Here is a 19,634-nt window from a genome sequence, read left to right on the forward strand (position 1 = left end):
GGACTCCGAGGCCAAACAGCGGTTCAAACCACCAAGCCCCAATTTCCCGAGTCCCAAGGCGCACTCTCGGGGCGGGGTCTCAGAGGAAGTGTGTGGGGGGCGGGGGTGTCTGGGGGGGGGGGTGGCTGGTCACGTGACTCGCCCTGCCGCAGCCCCCTCGGAAGCTGAGAGGCGGAAGTAGACGTTAGGCACGGGGCTCGCGGCGCGCCGACTCCACATCCGGGAGCGGAGAGGAGAGCGGAAGTGGCGTTGATCTGGCCGGAGCCCTTGGGTGAATTTGTTAGGCGTGGAGAGGCAGTGATGTCTTCCAGACTCGGTGCAGTGCCCGCCGTGAGTTTCTCGGTTTGACCGTTACGCTTTAGGGGTAGCGCTGTCGAGCCCGCCACACGCGGTCCCTCGCTTTTGTCTCCTGCTCAGAGTTGGTTTTATCAGAGCCCATCGCAGGCCCCACCCTTCTAGGTCAGATATACCAGCCCCCTCGTTTTTCCCCCCACTTCTGCTGCCCGATCCCCACCCCCTTGGACTCAGTTCCTCGTCAGATTGCCGTTAGTCTCTATTCCTTTTACATCCCCAATGCCTCCCATATCCGTTGTCCTCGCTTTCTGTCTCCCTTTTAGAGCTTCTTTCTAGGACAGGGCTTTGAGAATGGGGGAGATGAGGGCTCTAGCGTTGTCACCTGCCTTGACCCTGTAGGAAGATAGGGTGGCACATTTTTCATAAAAAGTTTTGCCTTCTTCCGTTTGAGGGAGTAGCCCCGGGAGAGCTTCATTTCTTGGCACAGGGGGATTCGTCTTTTTGTGGTTAAGGTTCAGAGGCCCCTAGCATTTACTCATGTGCTTGCAATTTGCTAGACCCCGGGACCCACATCCTTTAAGCAGCAGAGGAGCACGAGGATCGTGGGAGCTAAGAAGTAAGTGAGGTTTTGTGCGATCCATTTATAATTGTGTCGCCAGCGCTGTCCAATAGAACTTCCCGTGATGATGAAAATGTTGTGTATCCGCACTGTCCAGTACTGTAGCCACTAGCCACGTATAACTGTTGAGCGCTTGAAATGTGGCTTACGTCAGTGAGGAGCTGAATTTTAAATTGTATTTTAATTAATTTAAATAGCCACCTGTGACTAGTGGCCACCTGATTGGACAGTGCAGGTCTAATCCTAGTGTGGAGGAGGAAAACTTCGCTTGCAAAAAAAAAAAGTACGAATTATAATAAAAATGGAATGTGTGACTAAGTGTAGCCCTGCATTTCTTTAGACATCAAATATGTACTCATGAATACATTGATGAACTTGGGAAGGACTGATAAAAATGACTGTAAGCTACTTGGCTTCAAGACTGGTTTATTATATTGTTTACTGAATGTGCTAAGCTTTTCCATATTTGTTAATACAAAAAAGGTTCTTGTTAAGGAGATACTCATTGGAAGGGATTAATTCATTCATACAATATTTACTAAATATCTGCTTTGTGCCAGCTCTGTGGTAGGTTAGATACACAGACATGAAAAATACACAACTAAGGCTTCCCTGGTGGCGCAGTGGTTGAGAGTCCGCCTGCCGATGCAGGGGACATGGGTTCGTGCCCCGGTCTGGGAAGATCCCACATGCCGCGGAGCGGCTGGGCCCGTGAGCCGTGGCCATTGAGCCTGCGCATCTGGAGCCTGTGCTCCGCGACGGGAGAGGCCACAACAGTGAGAGGCCTGCGTACCGCAAAAAAAAAAATAAAAAAAAATAAAAAAAAAATATACAACTAAGAGACTAACCTATTTAGGTAAGGAGATCCACACAATACAGTGTAATGAAATTTTTTCTTTTTTTTTTTTTTGCGGTACGCGGGCCTCTCACCGCTGTGGCTTCTTCCGTTGCGGAGCACAGGCTCCGGACGCGCAGGCGCAGCGGCCACGGCTCACGGGCCCAGCCGCTCCGCGGCGTGCGGGATCCTCCCGGACCGGGGCACGAACCCGTGATCCCCGTATCGGCAGGCGGACCCTCAACCACTACGCCACCAGGGAAGCCCCTAATGAAATGTTTTTAAACAGGAATTTAGTATAGCCTTTGGGGAAGGGGAGTGATATTTGGAAGGGAAGGGTTGCCAGAGCAAATCACTCCTAAACAGACTTGGAAGTCAAGGAATAATACAGTTAGCCAGAAGGAAAAGGGTTTTGTTTTGTTTTTTTGTTTGTTTTTGTTTTTCAGAAGAAAGAACAGAATGTGAATGGGTAAAAGGATTTAATGGAATAGCAAGTGGGTAATTGTTCAGAAATGTAAAGATTAATGGGCCCTCATCTATTAATCAGAATCATTGGAGTTAGGGCATCAGAATCCTTATTTTTAACTGGACTCCTAGGACATTGTGAAGTTTGAGAATCCTCCATGAGAAATGAGACTAGAAGAGAGTAGAGGATGAAACCGTGGAAAACATCAGTATTTAAGGATTGGGTAGAATAAAAAAAGGCTGCAAAGGATACTGAGATGAATGTAAAATACTTTTTAATGAAATCTAAATATTTGCACCTAGAGAGTGAACTAGGGGCTCTTAAAAATTCTTGGTAGATCAGAAAGGAGTTGAAAATAGGTTAAACTTCTCATCTTTGTGATCTGAAGCTGAGACTGAAAGTACCACACACAACAGGTTATTTTAAAGTAACTACAATTATGATAGTTATTGTATGAGCCAAAAGCTTTTTCTTGTCATATTTATGGAAAGAGAAGTTTGAGATTAATCTGGGTTTTTTTGTTTGTTTGTTTGTTTTGCGGTACGCTGGCCTCTCACAATTGTGGCCTCTCCCGTTGCGGGGCACAGGGTCCGGACGTGCAGACTCAGCGGCCATGGCTCACAGGCCCAGCCGCTCCACGGCATGTGGGATCTTCCCGGACCGGGGCACGAACCCATGTTCCCTGCACTGGCAGGCGGACTCTCAACCACTACGCCACCAGGGAAGCCCAATCTGGTTTTTAACAAATAATCAAATACCCTGAGTTGATAGGTAGTGTAAAATACTTGAGAATTGTTTTTGTTGAGTCCTTTAAAAATAAAAGAGAGCTGGAGGGAGGGATTCCCTATCCACGTTGACTTAATCCCCAAGATGTTAAAACTGTTGTTTTTTTTTTCACTATACTCGTGCTTATTCATGAGCAGGGAGGTCGGTATATCCAAGTCCTACATTGACAGCAAAGAAATTTCTTTGAGGACAGTTTCCTAAGAGGAGTCAGATGGGACTTGACTCTTAATGGCCTGTTGATACTATCAAGTCTTTCTAGTACAGATAGTTCCCATTGTTTGGGATGGTGTTTTAGCCCTAGAGGACAGCCAGTTCCCACTAAAATTTTTTTATACCTTCATTGAGGTATAATTGAAGTACAATAGACTGCATATATTTATACAATAAGTATATTGTATACATATACAGATGTATGTATACAATATCTTCATCTTTGACATATGTAAGTACCCATGAAACTGTCACCACAATCAAGATAACATTTCCATCTCTCCCAAAAGTTTTTTCACGTCCCTTTGCAATTCATTCCTCCCTCCACTCCTGTCCCCAGACACCCCCTGACCTGTTTTCTGTCACTGTACAGTGGTTTGCATGTTCTGGGATTTTCTATAAATGAAATCAGACATTGTGTCCTCTTTTTGCATGATTTGTTTCACTCAGAATAATGTTTCTTTTTGTTGTTTTTTTTTTTTTTTTGTGGTACGTGGGCTTCTCACTGTTGTGGCCTCTACCGTTGCGGAGCACAGGCTCCGGACGCGCAGGCTCAGCGGCCATGGCTCACGGGCCCAGCCGCTCCGCGACATGTGGGATCCTCCCGGACTGGGGCACGAACCTGTGTCCCCTGCATCAGCAGGCGGACTCTCAACCACTGCGCCACCAGGGAAGCCCAGAATAATGATTTTGAATGAAGAATAGTTTTTGTTGCTAAACAGAATTCGATTATGGATATAACATAGTTTGTTTAGCCATCTATCTTGAGGGACATTTGGGTTATTCTCAGTGTGGAGGTATTACAGTAAAACTGCTGTGAACATTCATGGGCAAGTCTCTGTGTGGAAAAATATTTTTGTTTCTTTTGATAAATACTTAACACAGTATTTATTTATTAAGATGGAATTTACCATCTTAGGTTGATTGGGTCCGACGTCAGGAGAATGTTTCACTCTTTAAGAAATTGTCAGTCTTCCAAATTGGCGGTATTATTTTACATTCCTACCAGCAGTGTAGGAGAGTAAGTCTCTAATTTTAGCTAATTTAATGGGTGTATAATTGTGTTTCATTGTGGTTTTAATGAGAATTTTCCTGATGAATAGTGGTGTAAAACATCTGTTCATGTGCTTATTGGCCATTCATATATCTTTTTTTGTCAAGTGTGTTGATGTCTTTTGCCACCCCCCCAAAAAAAAAAAATTGTGTTTTCTCTCACTGTTAAATTGTATAATTTAATTTTTTAAAAATATTTTCTGAACACAGTTCTTTTGTTATATGTGTCTTGAATATTTCCTCGTCAGTGGTTTGCATTTCATTTTCTTAATGGTGTCTTTTGAAGAGCCAAAGTTTTAAATTTATCATTAAAAATAATAAAAATTTTATCATTTTTTCCTTTTATGTTTCATGCTATTTGTATTCTATTTAAGAAAACTTTGCCACCCCTAATTGCAAAGATTTTTTCCTTTGCTTTCTTCCAGAAGTTTTATAGGTTTTACATTCAGGTCTATGGCTCATGTAGAGTTAATGTGTATGTATGGTGTGTTATAAAGGTCAATATTAATTTCTTTCCATTTGTATATCCAGTTGTTGAAAAGACGATCCTTTCCCTGTTCAGTTGCCTTGGCAGCTTTGTTAAAAATCAATTGAACATGTATAGGTGTCGGTCTGTTTCTGGACTTTCATTATTCTCTTCCATTAATGTGTATGTCTATCTTTTTGCCAATACTAAACTGTTTTGATACTGTAGCATTAGAGTAAGTCCTGAAATCAGATAAGGTAAGTCATCTAACTTTGTTGTTTTTTTCAAGATTGTTTCAGCTATTATATTTTCTTGGCCTTTTTATATAAATTCTACAATCAGTTTGTTATTTCTATAAAAGAAGCATGCTGGAGTATTGATTGGTATATGTATTGAATCTATAGGTCGATTTAGGGAGAATTGCCGTTTTAACAATATTGAATTTTCTGATTTATGAGCATGTTATATTTTTCCATTTATTTAGGTCCTCTTCAATTTCTCTCACCAGTGAGTTGTAGTTTTCATTGTAAAATTCTTGGATGGCTTTTGTTAGATTTGTTTCTAGGTTCCTAGATTTGTTCCTAGGTTCCTGTGTTTTTTGTTATTGTAAATGCTGTTGTTTTTACAAGTTCATCTTCTCGTTGCTTGTTGCTGGTAGCTAAGAGTACACTTGTTAAAAAAATATTTATTTATTTGGTTGTGCTGGGTCTTAGTTGCTGCAGGTGAGCTCCTTAGTTGCGGTTCGCAGGCTTCTTAGTTGCAGCACATGGGCTCCTTAGTTGCAGCCGGTGGGCTCCTTAGTTGTGGCATGTGAACTCTTAGTTGCAGCATGCATGTGGGATCTAGTTCTCTGACCAGGGATCAAACCCGGGCCCCCTGCATTGGGAGCGTGGAGTCTTGACCACTGCACCACCAGGGAAGTCCCACAATTGATTTTTGTATTTTAGCCTTATATCCTGTCACTTGCTAAATTCATTTTTAAAAAATTAATTAATTAATTTTTTGGCTGTGTTGGGTCTTCGTTGCTGCGCTCAGACTTTCTCTAGTTGTGGTGAGCAGGGGCTACTCTTCATTGTGGTGTGTGGGCTTCTCATTGTGGTGGCTTCTCTTGTTGCGGAGCCCTGGCTCTAGGGCACACGGGCTTCAGTAGTTGTGGCACGTGAGCTCAGTAGTTGTGGCTTGCGGGCTCTAGAGCACAGGCTCGGTAGTTGTAGTGAACGGGTTTAGTTGCTCCGTGGCATGTGGGATCTTCCTGCACTAGGGATCGAACCCGTGTCCCCTGCACTCTTAACCAGTGCACCACCAGGGAAGTCCCTCAATTCATTTTTAATTCTAGTAATTATTTCATATATTTTCTGAGATTATCTTTGTAAACAAACTGAATAAAATCTGTTAAAAAAATCTGCAAGTAGGGGCAGTTATACTTTTTTCCTTCTGATCTTTATGCCTCCAGTTTCTTCTTATGTCAGTTTGGTAAGTTGTAGTTTTTAAGAAATTTGTTCATCTTAATTTGTCAGTTTTTTTGGCATAAAGTTTTTCGAAGTATTCTCATTATTTTAATGTCTGTATGATGTATAATAATAACCCCTCTTTCATTTCTGACATTGGTATTTGTGGTATCTTTGGTATCTTTTTTTCTTGATCAGTCTAGCTACAGTGTTGTCAATTTTGTGATCTTTTCAAAGAACCAGATTTTCTGTAAAGTCTGTTTCCTAATTTGTGAATTTCTCCTTTTTATTATGTTCTTCCTTCTATTTCTTTGGGCTTACTTTGCTCTTCTTTTTAAGGTACGTTAAGATGAAATCTTAACTTATTGATTTTAGATCTTCTTTTCTAACATAAGCATTTACAGTTTTAAGTTTCCTTCTAAGTACTGCTTTAGTTCCATCCCACAAATTTTGATATGTATATTTTTGTTGTTATTCACTTAAAATATTTTTGAATTTCCTTTGTGATTTCATTTTTGACCCATGAATTATTTAGAATTGGATTCTTTAATTGCCAGATTTATTTTTTATTTTAGATACCTTGCTATTCTTGATTTCTAATTTAATTCTGATGTGGTCAGAGAACACATGTATGATTTTCATCTTTTTAGGTTTAAAGTTTATAGCCCAGTATATGATCTGTCTTGTAAATGCACAGTGTGCTCTTGAAAAGAAAGTATATCCCAGGGCTTCCCTGGTGGCGCAGTGGTTGAGAGTCCGCCTGCCGATGCAGGGCACATGGGTTCGTGCCCTGGTGTGGGAAGATCCCACAGGCCAGTGAGCCATGGCCACTGAGCCTGCACGTCCGGAGCCTGTGCTCCGCAACGGGAGAGGCCACAACAGTGAGAGGCCCGTGTATCAAAAAAAAAAAAAAAGAAAGAAAGTATATCCCATAGTGTTGGATGTAGTGTTCTATAAATGTCAGCTACAGCAAGGTGGCTAATAGTGTAGTTCAGATCTTCTGTGTCTTTACTCAATTTTTGTCTAGTCTGTCAGTTCCTAAGAGGAGGAGGACTTAAAATTTCTGGTAAGATTGTAGAATTGTCTACTTTTCTTTTTCTATCAGTTTTGCTTTGTGTGCTTTGAGCCTCTATTGTTAGACACATGCAGTGAGTAATTATGTCTTCCTGATGATTTGTCATTTTAATTATTATGAAGTGTCCCTTTTTATCTCTGGTAATACTCTTTGTCTTGAAGTCTATTTTATCTGATATTAAAATGGCCACTCCAGCCTTCTTGTGTTTGCTGATGGCATGGTATAATTTTTTCATCGTTTTACTTCCAATGTACATATGTCTTTATATTTAAATAAAGTGTGCCTCTGTAGGCAGCATATACTAGGATATTGCTTTCTTATTTACTCTCTCAATCTCTGACTTCTAACTGGAGTATTTAGACCGTAAACATTTTAATTAATTATTGCATGGTTGGATTTAGGTCTACCGTTTAATTATTTGTTCTCTCTACTCTGTTTTTTCCTCTGTACCTTCTTTTGGATTATTTAAATGTTTAGTGTGCCATTTTAATTTATCTATTTGATTTTGGCTCTCTCTCTGGCTCCCCCCTCCCTTTTTTTTTCCTTTGAGGGGGAGGTTTGGTAGTAGTTGCTCTAGGAATTACAATATATACCTACCCTTTCATCATCTACTTAGAGTTAAAATACTACCACTTTGCTTAAATGTAGAAGCCTTAGATTCCTTTAACCCCATACCTGCTGACCATTAAATTATAGCTGTCATATATATTACATCTACATTTATTGAAAACCTTACCAGATAATGCTAAAATTTTGCTTTAAAGAGTTTTTAATATTTACCTGGCTGTTTGCCATTTCTCTTGCTCTTTCTTCATTCTTAAAAATCCAGATTTCTCTCTGGTGTCATTTTTCCTTCAGCTGGAATTATTTCCCTTAGCATTTTTCATAGAGCAGTCTGCTGACAACAAATTTTCTTAGTTTTTCTTCATCTGAAGAAATATTCCTAAAGGCTATTTTCACTGAATATGGAATTTTGGATTGATAAATCTTTTCTCTCAGGATTTTAAAGGTGTTGTTGTGCTGTCTTGGTTTCTGTTGAGAAATTCACAATCATTTGAATAATATGTCATTTTTTTCTAGCTGGTTTCTGGATTTTTAAAAAATCTTCAGTTTTAAACAGTTTCATTAAGATATATCTAGGTGTGTTTTTCTGTTGAGTGTTTGTTGAGCTCCTTAAATCTGTAAATTTAAGTTTTTCATTAAATTTGGGGGATTTTTCCACCATTATTTTTTTCAAAAAATTTTCCTCAATCTCTCTTTCCTCTTCTTCTGGGATTACAACTATGCTTAAATTAGATCTTTGATATTGACACCGCAGGTTGTTGGGGCTCTGTTGACTGTTTTTCAGTCTTTTGTCCTCTTTGTTCTTCAGATTGGATAATTTCTATTGATCTGTCTTCAAGTTCATAGATTCTTTCCTCTGCTGTCTCCATTCTATTACTAGCCCATCCAGTGAGTTTTTATTTTATTTGTTACTTTTCAGTTTTAAAATTAATTTGTTCTTTTTTATGATTTCTATTTTTCTGCTGATAATTCCTACATTTTCCTTCATTTCCAGTGTTTTCCTTTCTATCGTGGAGCATAATTATAATAGCTGCTTTAAAGGCTTTGATAGTTCCAACATCTGCATCATCTTCCAACATCTGTTTATCATCTGTCCTTTGAGAATTGCTCACATTTTCCTGGTTCTTTGTGAATTGCATAATTTTGGAATTTATTCTCAAGATTGTGAATGTTATTTGTGTAGACCATGGGTCTTTTTAGGATCTTCTAGGGATTGTTGCTGTTTTTATTTTAGCAGGTAACCTGTTTAGGTTCAGACCATAAATTCTGTCCTACTTTCTGAAGGCATTGGTTCAGTGGAACTGAGGTTCCATTCTTTTGAGTCTTTTCTGTGATGGTTTAGAGCTCAGGGGTTAGTTTGAGGCTTTTTCAGGTTTTTCAAATCTTGTTTCAGTTCTCCAAGCTTTTGATACATTGGTTTGGATCTGTCTCACAGTAGTAGCTCAGGGGTTAGGCTGAGAGTTGTGTAGTTTGTTTAAATCTTATTTCACTTTCGAAGTCTTTGCTAAGCTGGTTTGGGTGTATCCTCCGCACATACATAGCTCAAGTTAAGCTGTGATTTGTGTGGATTTGTACACAGAAATATGAGGTCACCTTCTTTGCCTGTCTCTTCTCCATGATTCCCCCACATTCTCTAGTCTATAGAGACCCCTTTTCCTGGTTTCTAAGGCCAGAAAGATGGAGTTTCTATGAGAATTTAGGCTGCCCATGCTGGTCTGTGAGTGGGGGGCCACCCTTGTTGCAAAGCTGCATGTGAGAGAAAAAAAAAACTGGGAAACATACCCCATGTGACTCACTTCTCCCAGTTTTAACTGTTCTCCACAACCCACCTGCTTTTGTTTACTTTTTGAGGTCCAGAGTTTTTAGTTGTAATCAGCAAGAGGAATGGGCCATAGTGGGTGTGTGCCACTGTGCCGGAACCAGGACATCTCTGTATTAAATTTGTAATATTGGACCTCGTGTACAGAGCTGAGAATCAATTTTCCCTTTTTGTAGCATACTGACTTTGTAAGTTCCTGTTATTTTTTGTTTTCCCTATCCCCACATCCATCCCCTTCCTCCCAGAGACAACCATACTAACAAGTTTGATATTTGTCCTTAAATATTTATGAGTCCTCATAAAATAGCTAGTGCCGTTTACTTGTGTAATTGTTTTTAATTTACTGAATTGACATTGTAGTGTACATCTTGTTCTGTTTTTTTTTTTTTATTGAACAGTATGCTTTTTAGTTATGTTCGTATCTCTAGATGTGTAGAAATGGTTTATTGCTTCTAACAGCTACATAATATTCCTTGGCAGGCATCTATCACATTTTACTTTTATTTATTCCTAAGAATGGTCACCTTTGTTACTTCCAACTACCTGCTACCACAAACCTCTATGTGTAATTGTTACCAACTGTACCTCTAAAGTGTTGTCTTGAATCTGTCAGTTTATCATCTCTACTATGAAACCTTAGTTCAAGTTCAAGCTTTCATCATCTCTTATCCGTACTATTGCAATAAACTGCTAACTCTTCTCCTTTCTTTCACTCATCCTCCATGGGTCATCTTTTATACAGCATCCAGAGTGTGACATTTCTAAACCATAAATCTAAGGCAGGCCTCACACAGTTAAGTTAGCTGGAAGAGGAGTGTCTCAGAGATCCGTGGACTCCACTTTGAGAACTGCTGCTCTACCACACTTTGAGCTATCTAGAAGATACTTTGTCACTACTCAGTAATGTTTGTTGACTACATACTGACTGGTCTTAGATTTAGAAGTTTGGATCCAGCCGTATACCAGACTTCTGGCCAGCTTAACTCAGACAAGATAGCACCCTTCCTTTAGCTATGGGATCTAAGTATCAAGTTGCCTAAGCAAGACAGGGTGCCCTGACATCAAGGTGTAGTGGTTACTGTTCCTCTGCCAGAGGAATAGGGAGGCCTGGACACACCTGCTTACAGATCCAGGGCATCTTCTAAAGGGTCATGGAACACCCTATTTTACTACTTTCTTTTCATTGATGGATTTAGGAAGGAATGCCTACTTGGGCTATAGAATGATCATTTACGTGGACTGTTTATGCTTTCTGATTATAGTGAAGTATAATAATAATTATGTATATTGTACTAGGTCAACTAATTTGTTAGAAAATTACAATCTAAATTGTTTTTATTATCAGGCTTCTTCGTTTTTTGCACAGGTAACCAACTTGGTTATCTTCTTATGATGTAATATAAGTAATAGAAACTTTACTCCAGACCCTCCTTTGTGGTATTTATCTTTGTGTCCTGTTAGTAGCAGGACCCAGTGCTCCATAAAGGATAATAGTTTCCAGTACACTATCCCTCATGATGACTCCTTAAGCGGCTCATCATCTGCTTCTTCGTGTGAACTGGTGAGTGATTTTCCAGCCTCCTTCCGAAAGTCTGCCTACTGGATGAAGATGAGAAGGATCAAGCCAGCTGCTACTTCCCATGTTGAAGGTATCAGTATCAGTATCTTATTCCAAAGACAGGGAACTCTCTAAAGTTATATTTGAGGTATCTGTTGTAAATGGCTCTTAAAGTATTAAGTACCACATATGTGTTCCTTATTAGTGGTTGAATTTTTATTTTTATTTTTTTTGGCCATGCCACTTGGCTTGTGGGATCTTAGTTCCCCAACCAGGGATTGAACCTGGGCCATGGCAGTGAAAGCGCCAAGTCCTAACCAGTGGACCGCCAGAGAAGTCCCCTGAAATTTTTTTTAAGGTGTTAGGCTGTCATATACTCTTAGCTTCATGAACTGTCCCTCTGTTTTACTGAGTGAAATTCTGCTGATCTTACTCCTCTAGGTTATATGGTATAGCCTTTCCTCTTCATACGAATTGAACTTTCTTTCCCGTTGTTCTAGTTTGATCCTCTGTTGAGGGTTTAGGCGCTAGTGTAAGGATTATTCTAAGTGGAATTTATTAGTGGTTATAGTCTGAAGGGTTCTTAGTAGCCCTTTATCTTGAACAGTTAGCCTCAAATCAGGATCAAACAAATCACACTGCCTGAAGGATCTTATTTTTCATAGGGAACAGTTGATCACTTGGGATGGAGAACAGTACAAAAGGAAAAGGGGAGATTGAGTCAGTTAATGAAAAATTATACCAACTTCCCTAAAAATGTTACAAACACTTCTCTAAGACCTGTGCTTGCTGATAATCTTTCTCTTTGGTGGTCTTGTGATTGATGATTTGAAGATGGGCGTAGATGTTCTCATATAAACCATACTGAAATTTTGTTTTGTTTTCTTATGTTATTTCAGGGTCAGGTGGAGTATCAGCCAAAGGAAAAAGGAAACCCAGGCAGGAAGAAGATGAAGACTATCGAGAATTTCCTCAGAAGAAGCATAAGCTTTATGGTAAGGGAGTAACTTTATTAATTCTTTTTCACTGTGTGCCTGGGCTTTATTCTCTGAAGGTGAAAGGGAGAGGGACCTTAGGTTTTGGCCCTTAAGCACTTTTGAGCCCTTTGAATTTTTTGGCAAGGAATGGCCTCCATCCTGCCTTTGTTTTTTTGCTTTTTTTTAAATTTTGGCTACGCTGGATCTTCGTTGCGGCGCACGGGCTTCTCTAGTTGTAGCGTGTGGGCTCTCTAGTTGTGGCGCATGGGCTTCTCTGGTTGAGGCTCACGGGCTCTAGAGCTCGCAGGCTCAGTAGTTGTAGCGTGCGGGCTCTCTAGTTGCAGCGTGTAGGCTTAGTTGCGGTATGTGGGATCTTAGTTCCCTGACCAGCGATTGAACCCAGGCCCCTTGCATTGGGAGCACGGAGTCTTAACCACTGGACCACCAGGGAAGTCCCCCCATCCTGCCTTATTTTACCGTTTTCTTCTGTCATGACTTAAGGGAGTCATTTGGTTGAGGGAGTGGGGCCTAGGGTGTTGAGAAGAAGAGGAAAGAGATTTTGGTGCTAGAGAGGGGTCAGAAAAGGTGATGTGTTGGGCTTCAAGTTTCTGTCTTGCGTCAGGGAGGAAGCAACGGCCTAAAACTCAGCCTAATCCCAAAGCCCAGGCTCGTCGTATTCGGAAGGAACCACCAGCTTATGCAGCAGGTATGCTTTCTGTTGGAAGCTTTTTGAGATCTAGTTCTCTCATTCTGTCTTTTTTGTTGTTGTTGGTAAAGGAATGATGTACCAAAGCATTTTTTTAGGGAGGCGCTTATTAAGCGCATGGCTTTGGAGGTCAGTCATGTTTGTTCAAGTTTTGGCTCTTCATTAATTTTTTGACCTGCCTCTTAATTTCTGCAAACTTCAGTTTCCTTGTCTCTAAATAGGAATAATAAAGGCAGTCAGAATTGTTGTGAAAATTAAATGGGATAAAAACATTTAACAAAGTCTCAGGCACATAGGAAACACTTAGCAAACTGATTGTTATATATCTCAGTATCCCATTCTTATATGCTACTATGAAAAATATTACCCATTGACAGTTATATGTCAGTAAAACTGGAAAAAAATTATTGCTCATTTCTTTAAGCCACTGGGCTTTGGAGTGGTTGTTGGATGGTTTTGATCGTGGGGAATTGAGTAGGAGTTTCAGAAACTCTTCACTGTCTGAAAAAAATTATTTCTAGAAGTTATATATAGCAAGAGTCTTTCCCCCAGGAAGAGGAAAAGCCACTTTATGATACTTTTCCTAAAATCTGGGATTGTGCTTTTTGTTTCTGGAGAATACTGCAAATTGTAAGTGTTCCTTTCTCTCCTTTGTAGGCAGTTTAGAGGAGCAGTGGTACTTAGAAATTGTGGATAAAGGCAGTGTCTCCTGTCCTACCTGCCAGGCAGTGGGGAGAAAGACCATAGAGGGCTTAAAGAAACACATGGAAAACTGCAAACAGGTTAGATATTTTGTGGCATTTCATAACTGTTATGACTTTTTACCCAAACTTTAAACCTCTGGCACTGTGTTGGATATGCTGATTATTGTGGAGAAGAGGCAGCATTGTGTCATAGAGAAAACAGACTCTGGAGTCTGACAGACTTGGGTTTGAATCTTCATTCAGGTACTTACTAGTTGTGTCATTTAGCTTTTTATGTGTGGACCTCAGTTTTCTCATTTATAAAGTAGAGATAGTTACTACCTTGTGTAGTCCATGAGAGGATAAAAAAAGAAATATTACATGCTAAGTGCCTACCCCATTACTTGGCAAATACTGGCACTCAGTAAATGGTAGTTCTTATTATTTTGAAAATGAATAGCCTTTACCTCTTTGCCCTTGAGGACATGACAGTGAGCTTTTGGGATTTTGAGATTCATTGACTATTATAGAATTTGGGAAATAAAGGAGATACAGACCAGAGCAGTTGAATAGGACTTTGTGACATTCTGTTTCTCTGTTGAACAGCCTGATCCTGAGCAGTGTTTTTTCCTTGTAGGAAATGTTCACTTGTCATCATTGTGGGAAACAACTTCGTTCACTGGCAGGGATGAAGTATCATGTCATGGCAAATCATAATAGCTTGGTAAGAGTGTGTTCTGTGCTGTGTGAGCCTATGTGGTATTTGGATGCCTTTACTTGGATGAATGTAGATAAATCAGTGGAGATGGCTAAGGCTCTGGGACTTCATGGGATGTTAAGTAAGAATACCCTTTAGATAGAAGAGTTACACACAATGAAATGTGGATACATAGGTATTTGTGTTTAGGTTAGCCCAAAGGTTCATATCCTGGGAGGTAGAGGCTTTGAACTCTTAGTTCCTTTACATTCACTTCACTGTTTAGGAGAAGATGGAGAAAGCCAGGAGTCAGATAACTTAGATTTCATGGGCATCAGCTTAGGTACTAGTCCAGTCCTTGATTCTCCTATGATAGAATTTCTTTTCTGTATCTGTCTTGTCCATGAGTCATTTGCCTGTCTGCTTCTCTTGCTTTCTAGCCCATCTTGAAGGCTGGAGATGAAATAGATGAGCCAAGTGAGAGGGAACGTCTCCGAACAGTTCTCAAGAGACTGGGAAAGCTGAGGTGCATGCGTGAGGTAAGAGCCCAAAGACAGCAACTCCTTCTGCCTGGAGCCTCAGGTCAATGTCTTTCTGTTACTTGCTTCCATGTCTCCTACTTCTCCCTTACAGACCTGGTTTTGTGTCATCTTCCAGCATAAGAGCAACTTCTGTTTTTCAGGGTCTCCTGAATTCATTAACAGTTCTTTATTTTCTTTCTCATCTCCAGAAATTTGTTCTCCCTTTTCCCTTTGTTTGAAGGAGTTTCTTTGTCATCCTTTCTTTAGTGTGATAAAGAGGATTGTAGTAACCTCATGTGAGGAACTTTGATATTGCTGGCTGTTTGATATTGGGGTGGAGTTGGATCATAGACCAAGGAGGAAGCTGTGACACAGACGAGGTATACAGTTTTAGTTTACTGATTGCTGACTAAGTTGATTGAATATCATACTTGGTGGTAGATAGGACAGCAGTTGGGCCAGGGACAAGGAAGAGTTGTGCGAATGGGAAATGCTGGAGAGGGTCTAGTGATATCAGAGCGTCTGTTTGTATGATGTGGCCGTTTAGAAGTTTAGAAATCATATAAAAATATGTAAGATTATAATATAGGCCTCTCTCCTTTGTTCAGAGTTGCTCTAGTAGCTTCACCAGCATCATGGGATATCTGTATCATGTCAGAAAATGTGGCAAAGGGGCTGCAGAGCTGGAGAAGATGACCCTGAAATGTCACCACTGTGGAAAGCCATATAGATCGAAGGCTGGACTTGCGTATCATCTGAGGTCAGAGCATGGGCCTGTGAGTACTGATTGCTTTCCAGACCCTGTTTGGGGATCTGTTCTGCGGTGACTGCTTGCCCCTGCATCTTTCCTACATCCTTGGTTCCTCATTTGTAGTCCCTTTTAATCTGAATGTTTTTGTTCTCTCTCTTCCTTGTTCTTTTGTGCTCTCCTGTCTGATCATTATTAGGTTAAAGAAATCAAAGTTCATTGTATAGTCTGGGCAGAAGTAAACTCATTACTATATTTTTAAAGCTTAAGGCATTCTCCCTAAGTGAGAAATTTTGTGGGATTCTATCCAGCCGATCCCTCTATTCCAGTTTTTTTGTCTTGAATTTTTCTTTTCCTGATTACATTTCTAGGCTCCCCCACCTCGTTTTTTCTTTTTTAGCGTTAAGTTTCAAGATATAACTTACATATGGTAATTAATATTCATTCTTTTTAGTATACAGTTATGAGTTTTGACAAAAACATACAGTCATGTAATTACCACCATGATCAAGATACAGAACAATTTGATCATGCCCCCCAGATTCTTCTGTGTCCCTTTGTAGTCATTTGTTCTTCCCATCCCCAGCCCCTGGCAACCACTGATCTATCTCCTGTCCCTATAGTTTTGCCTTTTCTGGAATGTCGTATAAATGGGCTCATACAGTATATACCCTCTTGAGTCTGGCTTCCTTCACTGAGCATAATGCATTTGTGATTCATCCGTGTGTTGCATGGATCATTAGTTTATTCCTTTTTGTTTCTGTCTAGGATTCCACTGTATGGATATTTCACAATTTATCCATTCACCAGTTGAAGAGCATTTGAGTCATTTCTAGTTTGGGGCAGTTTTGAATAAGCTGCTATAAACATTTACATAAAGGTTTTTGTGTGAAAATAAGTTTTGATTTCTCTTGGGTAAATACTTAGGAATAGGACTGTTAGGTCATATGATAAGTGTATGTGTAACTTTGTGAGAAACTGCCAAGCCGTTTTCCTAAGTGGCTGTGCCATTTTGCATTCTCACCAGCAAAGCATGGGAATTCCAGGAGCTTTGCGTCTTTATCAGCACTTGCCCTTGTCATGTTCATTTTTAAAATCCATTCTAATAGGTATGTAGCAGTATTTTACTGCCGTTTAAATTTGCATTTCCCTAATGACTAATGATATTGACCATCTTTTCATCTGCTTATTGGCAATGTCAGTCTTTAATGAAGTTTCTTCTTTAGTGAAGTGTCTGTTGAAATCCTGTGTTCATTTTATTGTTGCAGTTTTTGTTGTCTTGCTATTACGTTTTAAATATATTTTGAGTTTTTTACATATTCTGGACACAAGTCTTTTTTTTTTTTTTTTTTTTTTTTTTTTTGGCGGTACGCGGGCCTCTCACTGTTGTGGCCTCTCCCATCATGGAGCACAGGCTCCGGACGCGCGGGCTTAGCAGCCATGGCTCACGGGCCCAGCCGCTCCGTGGCATGTGGGATCTTCCCGGACTGGGGCACAAACCCACATCCCCTGCATCGGCAGGCGGACTCTCAACCACTGCGCCACCAGGGAAGCCCTTTTTTTTTTCACATCTTTATTAGAGTATAATTGCTTTACAGTGGTGTGTTAGTTTCTGCTTTATAACAAAGTGAATCAGTTATACATATACATGTGTTCCCATATCTTTTATTTATTTTTTTATTATTATTTTTTGCTGCACTGTGCAGAATGCAGCATCTGAATTCCCCGACTGGGGATCAAACCTGTGCCCCTTGCATTGGGAGCGCAGAGTCTTAACCACTGGACCAACAGGGAAGTCCCTGGACACGAGTGTTTTAGCAGATACATGTTTTGCAGATATTTTCTCCCAGTCTGTAGCTTGTCTTTGCATTTTTTATAGTGTTTTTCAAAGGGCAGAATTCTTAATTTTCATAAAGTTCAGTTTATCTTTTTTTTCCTTTTATGGATAATGCTTTTGTTGTTGTATCTAAGATATCTTTGCCCAATCCAGTGTATAATTTTCTTTTGCTGCATTATAACAATCACCATAAAATTAATGGCTTAAACAACACAACTGTATTATCTCACAGTTTATTAGGCCAGAAGTCCAGGTTACAGCATGGCTCAGCTGGTTCCACTGTATAGAGCCTCACAAGACTGGAATCAAAGTGTCGGTAGGGCTGTTCCTTTCTGGAGGCTCGAAGAGACGATCTGTTTCCAGGCTTATTAAGATGGTTCAAGAATTCAGTTCCATTCAGGCATAGGACCTCATTTCCGTGTTTGCTGGGAGATGTGCTCAACTTCTAAAGGCTACCTGCAGTCCCTGGCTCATGGTCCATTTATCTTCGAGTCAGCAACAGTATTGAGTCTCTCTCATGCTTGAAATGTCTCCTGCCTCTTTTTTCTGTCACACCTCTCCTACTTAAAGTCAACTGATTATGGACATATATTAGATTTATAAGAATATCTTCACATCAGCATCTAGATTAATGTTTGGTTGATTAACTGATGACGGTAGCCTCACCAAGTTGACACATCAAAAAACCATCATGCCCAGGATCACAAAACGTTCTCCCTAGGTTTCTTCTAGAATTTTTATACTTTTATGGTTTACATTTATGGCTATGATCCATTTTGAATTAATTTTTGTATATGGGTTGATGTTTATTTCTTTGTATATGGGTATATCTTGACTTTTAACCACTTGCACTTATTCCAACACAACAGATTTTATCCTGCTAAGAAGCTTTTTACCAGTAAAATATGCATTAAGATGGTAGAGCTTTATACTAGCGGTTAGCAAGCTAGTAAGTAGCTTTCTTTTCTTCCTTTTTTTTTTTTTTTTAATAGCTCTTTCGATATGAGAGCAGGAAGGACAGCCTTTAATCACTGGATCTGATGGAAGCCATTTCTCAGGCCTGTGTTTTACTGTGTCTTATTCTTGCAGATATCCTTCTTTCCAGAGTCAGGACAGCCAGAGTGCTTGAAGGACATGAGCTTGGAGGCAAAGAGTGGGGGCCGAGTTCAGAGGCGTTCTGCCAAGATAGCTGTATACCACCTGCAGGAGCTGGCCTCTGCTGAACTGGCCAAGGAGTGGCCTAAGAGAAAGGTGCTTCAGGATCTGGTGCCTGATGATCGGAAGGTGAGGCAGAAAGTAGTAGTAATTTTGAACCATTATGTCTGATACTGGGCTTACCACATACAGAAAAGTAAACACACTTGAGTGAGTACATGATAGACAATATTTTGCTCCTTTATCCTTGGAGATGGAGTATATCTGATCCAGCTTCAGTGTTTGGATTCATGTAGGTCCTAGAGTGACAGTCTTTTCAGAAGTTCTTTAAGGAGCCCTCTTAATTTTAGGCTACTTCCATGGTGAACCTGACTTCCCAGGTCACTTTTTTGTTTGGTCTTTGCCCAGTATATTTCCACTTTGTTAGTTCATATGTAGTAGTTTAATATTTAGTTTAGGTAGGTGTTTTCAGTTTGTTTTTATAGCAGTAGAACCCCTTTCCCCACCTACTTTTTTTTCCAAATAATAAAAGCTTATGCAAAACACCAGTATATAAAATAACTAAAAATGGAGTTGCTCTGAGTAACTAGGGGTAGTGAGCCCAAAGGCTTGTCTACTTAGCCTTCTCCTTGATACTTTTATCATTCCCCTCCATGGCCCCAGATGCACTTCTGAGGGGTGCAGAGCCCATCTTGGAAGCCTTTGGTTTAGAATAAACAGATCATAGAGGGAAGGAGCCCTATTTGGCCAAGAGGAGACAAGGAGTATATGACAGTGGAGTAGTCATGGGAAGGGGTTGGAGGGCTATACAGTAAGGACTAAGATCAGAGTTAAGGGTCTGTTACTCTCCAGGGTGTCAAGAAGAATAGTTTAGATTTGGCCTGGTGCTTTGACCCATGTGAGAGGAATGTTATGTATTATAAGAAAATAGGTCAAATCTAGAAATTAACACTTTTTCTTATTTGGTCTAAAAATCAGTCCTACTGGTGTCCAAGAAGTTGGATCCTATTTTTCAATATCAGAACATCCTTTCTTGTTTCAGACTTATTGCCACTTTTTTCCTGCCACAGGCTAAAGTACATGGTTATCTAAATTCAGTTTAGATGTGAATTTTGCA

The 19,634-nt window shown here is 40.1% G+C and overlaps 1 protein-coding gene across 2 annotated transcripts in view; it reads left to right on the forward strand.

Annotated features, from left to right (window-relative positions):
• Positions 1–222: 222 nt before the first annotated feature.
• The window catches only part of ZNF512 (zinc finger protein 512), a 35,365-nt gene continuing 15,953 nt past the window's right edge, over positions 223–19,634 (forward strand). Inside the window, exons 1-10 of one of the 2 annotated variants that reach the window (XM_082672537.1) lie at positions 223–330; positions 852–910; positions 11,097–11,284; positions 12,093–12,188; positions 12,793–12,876; positions 13,534–13,658; positions 14,197–14,283; positions 14,697–14,795; positions 15,386–15,553; positions 18,452–18,646. In XM_082672537.1, the coding sequence (XP_082528663.1) occupies positions 301–330; positions 852–910; positions 11,097–11,284; positions 12,093–12,188; positions 12,793–12,876; positions 13,534–13,658; positions 14,197–14,283; positions 14,697–14,795; positions 15,386–15,553; positions 18,452–18,646 (1,131 nt within the window). In that variant the 5' untranslated portion in view covers positions 223–300. The remainder of the gene's footprint in view (positions 331–851; positions 911–11,096; positions 11,285–12,092; positions 12,189–12,792; positions 12,877–13,533; positions 13,659–14,196; positions 14,284–14,696; positions 14,796–15,385; positions 15,554–18,451; positions 18,647–19,634) is intronic. The other variant, XM_082672536.1, reaches the window with a different exon arrangement.

The sequence above is a fragment of the Grampus griseus genome (assembly GCF_964374135.1).
Source record: "Grampus griseus genome assembly, chromosome: 15".
NCBI lineage: Eukaryota > Metazoa > Chordata > Mammalia > Artiodactyla > Delphinidae > Grampus > Grampus griseus.